General features: G+C 48.7%; 1 protein-coding gene across 1 annotated transcript; it reads left to right on the forward strand.

Annotated features, from left to right (window-relative positions):
* The first annotated feature begins 3,044 nt into the window (after positions 1–3,044).
* Positions 3,045–5,306, forward strand: LOC115658026 (tubulin alpha-3 chain-like). Its single transcript, XM_030576523.1, has 3 exons — positions 3,045–3,282; positions 3,653–3,801; positions 4,329–5,306. Exons 1-3 carry the CDS (start codon positions 3,054–3,056, stop codon positions 5,304–5,306), a joined length of 1,356 nt encoding a protein of 451 aa, XP_030432383.1. The 5' UTR covers positions 3,045–3,053.
* The last annotated feature ends 1,065 nt before the right edge of the window (positions 5,307–6,371 follow it).

Consider the following 6,371-nt stretch of genomic DNA (forward strand, 5'->3'; position numbering starts at 1 on the left):
AATAAAGCTTAGCACTTATTTCAGGCTTGGTAAGCTGACAGTCAAGTATTAATAATGAGGAGTCCTTATGGCCCCTTAAATGATAACAAATGTATTTGGGCATAAGCTTTTGTGGGCTATAACCCACTTTGTCAAATGCATGAAGTGAAAAATACAGGTGCAGGTATAAATATATGAAAGGATGGGGGTTGCTTTACCAAGTGTGAGGTCAGTCTAGTGAGAAATCTATTAACAGCAGGATACCAAGTTGGAGGGATGGGGGGGAATACCTTTTGAAGTGGTAAGTATTGTAACCTCCTGGGGGCAGGGATCATTTTTTGATTGTGTTTGCACAGTACTTAATGCAAGGGGATGTTGGCTTGTGAGGTTGGGCTCCTAGATACTCTTGCAATGCAAATAACTACCGCATTTGAGGAGGGACAGATTTTTCCAAAGAACTCTTAGGACCCCTTGGAAACTCAGCTGCTTTACTTGGTGCCTGAATGGGCTTGATCTCTGGGAATGAGCAGATCTGGCCTTTGGCAGACTAGGGGCTGGTACTTCAATTAAAACAGAAACAATCCCTCCCACTAACAGAAGTCAACAGTAAAAATTCCTAGTCAATGAGTGAGTCTCTGCTAGATAACTACAGACTAAGCTTGATGCTTGCAAGCTGGATTGTTTGCTGTGTGGGGGAGGAAGGGCCTCTGTATGCAGGAGAATTTAGGAGACTGGGTTCTAACTGTGGGATAATGACTGGTAGCCCTATCCTGCCTTCACACTTCTCTGCAGCTAGGGCACCGTGACTGTATATGGGCCTGTTACCTGAACTGGGTCTACATCAGTGTTCCAAAGCACTGCACCAATACTAAATAACCAGCCCCAGTCTGGGGGTGGGGGAATGTTCCCAGCCTACAGAGAGGGACACAGGGGTATTACCATGAATCTAGCATTAGCTCAGGCAGCGTCTTAGTGGTAAAGCTGGAATTAAATGGGGTAGTTGGAGGCAGTGTGACCTGGTCTGGGACTCAGAAGACCTGGATTCTACTCCTGGCTCTGCCACAGGCCTGCTGGGTGACTTTAAACAAGTTCCTTCCCAACCTGTGAAATGGGGATAATAAAGCATCTCAAGCCCTGCTTCAGGAATGACTTTGGGGAAGTTTCATGGCCTGTGCTAGCTAGGAGGTCAGACTAGAGGGTCACAGAGGTCTTTTCTGGCCTTGGAATCTAGTTTCTGACTCTTAATTTTGTGTTCAGTCTATTTCAATTATCAGAAACTGAGTAGTTAGAAGATCATCCATATGTCTGGAGTTCACTAGCCCAGCCACTGCTCTGATCAGCTCACATCCTACAGTGATTCCTCCTGACTATGCAGCGGTGACCTGTTTAAAAACTGATCTATCTGGAGTGACAAGCCCCCACTTATTGGTGCTTCTCCTCCTGTCTTCCCAGTCCTAGTCCTGCAGAAATTTCTCTACTGAATTTAAACTGTCCACAAGCCTATGGAGCCAATTGTCTCATCTGACTAGTTCCCTGAATTGGAGAAGGACTAGACACTTGCCTGACTAAAATTCAGCTAATAGCTTGAACCCCATCCAATGGGGGGAGAGAAGCTGGATGATCTAACCTGGTTCCCTACTTGTAACTTAGACCTAAGCCTTCCCTGTCTGGACTAATCATTGGTTTTCCCCCAAGGAACAGGCACAGCTCACCTTCCCTCACCTCAGGATAACCTTAACACTGACCATACTGAATGTTCTTTCTTAGCTAGCACAGCTGCAGGAAGGCTTAACTCAGTGATGGTTCAATACGGTTCCATTTTTTTCATTCCCTGAATGCTAATGCATAGTTAAGGGTTTGAGTAGCAGCTGTGTTAATCTGTATCCGCAAAAAGAACAGGCGTACTTGTGGCACCTTAGAAACTAACAAATTTATTTGAGCATAAGCTTTCATGGGCTACAGCCCATTTCATATGATGCATAGAATGGAAATATAGTAAGAAGATAGAGATGCACATGTACAGAGAACATGAAAAGCTGGGAGTTGCCCTACCAACTCTAAGAGGCTAATTAAGATGAGCTATTATCAGCAGGAGGGAAAAAACTGTTCCAAACCAACTCTGCCCCCTTGTGTTCATGCCAGGCAATAGGTCTCCATTCATGGTAGGTAACATACAGGAAAGAACTGGAATTAGTTAATGGGGGTTCTGATGATTACACCAGAAAGGAATTTCTCTTCCAAAACTACTGGTGCTGCCTGGCTCACACTAGTAAAATTAATTCCCCAGCTCTCACCAGCTTGGAGAGCACTCTCAAAGCACACAAGGTGGGGACAAAGGTATTACTCCTTTTAGTGTCGTGTCAGTGCAGATAATCTCGGAAATAGTACAGCCAGAGCAGTGCTGCAGTCCAGTATCTAATATGTTATTGCCATATGAAAGATGTGTGTTGAAAGCATTGCATATCATCAAGGTGAAGCTGGGCAAGACTCGGGATGCTCTGCCATGTTCTTGTAGAACAATCCTGAAAATGGGCTGGTCTTAGGAATGTCACGCCAGTCACATCTTCAGTACTGGAATTCCACTTGCCCTTCACTCCATAAGGCCAGGAGTTTTCCCACTCTAGCAGTTCTAACTGCACTGAACCATACACATCCCTCACTAGAAATAAGCAAACTGTCTTAACCTTCTGGCCCACATGCTGTTGGAGAACAATAGTTAGACATGGCTCCAAGTAGCCATGGTAGCCTGGCAGGTAGCTCTGTCCAGTAACGAAGCTACAACCCTGCTTGTCTATTGATCGGGTGATCCTGGTTTAATGTTGCCTTAACAGGGCTCTGCACATAGGACAAGGCTATAGTTGAACAGCTGGAAATTGAGCCCATTGGTCTAGTCACATTCCCAGAAGTGGTGGATGAACCTCCTCACACCCAGCTGCTCTTGAGCAGCACTGTAGCTCTGAGCAGGGATGGAAGTGGAGTGACGGACTCCCTGTTTCTGGGCATGAAACACTGACTGAACCACACAGTTAACACCACCATTTCATGGATGCAACTTCTTTGTGTGCCTCTTCCCCATGCAGCGGGAGTGTATTTCTGTCCATATTGGCCAGGCTGGCGTGCAGATGGGCAATGCCTGCTGGGAGCTGTACTGTCTGGAGCATGGGATCCAGCCAGATGGAATCATCTGTTTGGAGAAGTCCTTGGGGCAAGCTGATTCTTCCTTTGGGACCTTCTTCAGTGAGACTGGGTCTGGGAAGCACGTGCCCAGAGCGCTGTTCATAGACCTGGAACCCACCGTCATTGGTAAGACACTGGAATCTGCATAGGCCAGATCCCTCCTTAGAGTTTCTATCACTGACCTGCTGGGAAGAGGAGAAAACACACCTTCCTCTCCATTTCTCAGTAACTTCTGACATGGAGCAGATAACCCGGTGTTTGGTGGTAATCCTGTCTGAGCCCAGATCCACAAAAGCTGTTTAGTCTCAACTTCTGTTGGCTTCCATGGAAGTTAGGAGCCCAAATACCTTGTGGATCTGGGCCATAGTGCACAGATGGCTGTTGATTGTTTGGGTACTACAGAAACCCTGGAACATGCTCTACAATAAAACTATGACCAAATCACAGCTCTGAAGCTGAGGCCCTGAAGGTGTTCATGACCCCTCCTCCCTTACAGACGAGATCCGAACTGGTACCTACCGCTCCCTGTTCCATCCTGAGCAGCTGATCAGTGGCAAGGAGGACGCTGCCAACAACTATGCCCGTGGCCACTACACCATTGGGAAGGAAATCATAGATCCCGTGGTTGACAGGACTCGTAAAATGGTAAGTGGGCAAACTCCTTTTCGGTACTTCCCTTTAGAAGTCGAAGGGACTGCAACCCATCTAAACTAGCCCGGAATAACTCTGGTGAGGGATGAGGGACTTAACAGGACTGTGGGGGAGTTGGTAGAACTTCAGTCCAGGGATTTCCTTCCTGCTGTGCTCCTCATTCTCTTTGATGGCTGAGGTGAGCTAAGTATAGCAGCCATAGAGCCCATCACTCCTGCTATAAGGAAGCAAAGCCGTGACTTGCTCTTCCCATAGTTAGCCTGGAAATAGAGCTCCTTGTGGGGGCTTCTCAAATACTCCTGTAGCACTGGGACTCTTACTGAAAGACAGCTGCTCATTCAGTAGCAGATTTAGTGCTGTCAGGCACTGGCCTCTCACTGGCTAGATATCTAGCTTGAAAGCTTATGTCTGGCTGAAAGTCAAGAGGAATAATTGTATCTCACTCCCGTGTGATTGCTGTGTTGGGGTTTACTGTGAGTGGCATGACCAACATTAGTTCTATGTCTTCTGACCTTGTGCAGGCTGACCAGTGCAGTGGCCTTCAAGGCTTCCTGGTCTTCCACAGCTTCGGAGGAGGCACAGGCTCTGGATTCACGTCACTCTTGATGGAGCGTCTCTCGGTGGAGTTTGGGAAGAAGTCCAAGCTGGAGTTCTCGGTGTACCCTGCTCCCCGGGTCTCCACTGCGGTGGTGGAACCCTACAATTCCATCCTGACCACCCACACCACGCTGGAGCACTCGGACTGTTCTTTCATGGTGGATAATGAGGCCATTTACGACATCTGCAACCGGAACCTTGACATTGAGCGTCCCTCCTACCCCAACCTCAACAGGCTGATAGCCCAGATAGTGTCGTCCATCACGGTTTCCCTGAGGTTCGATGGTGCCTTGAATGTGGATCTCACTGAATTCCAAACTAATTTGGTGCCCTATCCCCGCATACATTTCCCCCTCACTACCTATGCACCCATAATTTCGGCAGAGAGAGCCTACCACGAGCAGCTCTCGGTGCCCGAAATCACCAACGCTTGCTTTGAGTTCTCCAACCAGATGGTGAAATGTGACCCTCGCCGAGGCAAATACATGGCTTGCTGCCTGCTGTACCGGGGGGATGTGGTGCCCAAGGATGTGAATGCAGCCATAGCAGCCATCAAAACCAGGAGGTCCATCCAGTTTGTGGACTGGTGCCCAACTGGGTTTAAGGTGGGCATCAATTACCAGCCCCCGACCGTGGTGCCGGGGGGAGACTTGGCTAAAGTGCAGCGGGCCGTCTGCATGCTGAGCAACACCACAGCTATTGCAGAAGCCTGGGCCCGTCTGGATCACAAGTTTGACCTGATGTACGCGAAACGGGCCTTTGTGCATTGGTATGTGGGGGAGGGGATGGAGGAGGGGGAGTTCTCCGAAGCCAGGGAGGACCTGGCTGCTCTAGAGAAGGACTATGAGGAAGTTGGCAGGGACTCTGCTGAGGAGGTGGAGGAAGGTGACGATGAATATTAAACTGTGGTTGCTAAAAACATATATCTTAACAGAACAGCTGGCGTCCCCTCGATGTCACCCTAATTACTGGAGAAAGTGTTCCATATGTATGGAACAGCAAGCCAGAGATGGCACCTCCCTGTGCTGGATGAAGTAACTAGAATATATTGTGGACTGTATCGTAGTCAAGAGACTGTGCCTGGAAACTGAAAATAAACCTCTGAACAGCAAACCTGTCCGTTTGGTCTTTGGTTAAGAGTCAACGGAATATAGCGCATCTGCTTCTCTAGCAGGTTGAACAAGCAGATGTGTAGTTCACGAGTGGCTGTAATTGGGTTGTACTGGAGGTATGTTAGCAAGTATTGCAGCCTTAATTGACTGGTCTTCACCTACACTAAGTGAGACCCTTCAGCAGGAGTGGGCCAATTTCAGCTTTGTCCATCTCTTACACTCAGACTTTGTGCCCATTTCTGTCCCCTGGCTCTGCTCCAGCTCGCTGGCTGGCTGCCTGGCCTAAGCGTCATAAAGGGAAGGCAGAGCTGATTAGCCTCTCCTTCTAGCAACAAGGTAGATGCACTTCAGTGCTTCTACCCAGGGCCAGAGCCATCTTGGACCAATTTGTCTCCAAGTCTTGCTGGATCCCACCACTTTAACTGTCTCAATTCAGGCTCCTCCTTACTGATCTCCCTCACTGTCTAAATCTTCCCTCTTCAAGCCACTGTCCATAACCTCTTGCTGCACTTCCTCACTCTTTTCCTGCACTAACCCTTCTCACAGACTGCATTAAGGCCCTCTCTTCCTTCTGCAAGAGGAGCAGCATGCACTTCATGGGACTCCCAGCAAGGTCATCACCCAGCAGTGACTCCAGTGGCTCCTACACCATCACAGCTGTGGTGGCAAAAGGCTGGCAGCATCTCACAGGCCTGCCACTGCTGCCCAAGATAATGAGCAAGTTTCATTCAGCTGGTGTCTGGAGCTAGTGAGCAGGGGTGTTTCAGGTCAAGGGGCAGGTGCTCTGATTCTGAGAGGGCTGGATCGGGCAGGGATGGGGCAACAGACAGCCACACCTAGCATTGGAGTAGCTGT

The sequence above is a fragment of the Gopherus evgoodei genome, chromosome 1 (assembly GCF_007399415.2).
Source record: "Gopherus evgoodei ecotype Sinaloan lineage chromosome 1, rGopEvg1_v1.p, whole genome shotgun sequence".
Classification (NCBI taxonomy): domain Eukaryota; kingdom Metazoa; phylum Chordata; order Testudines; family Testudinidae; genus Gopherus; species Gopherus evgoodei.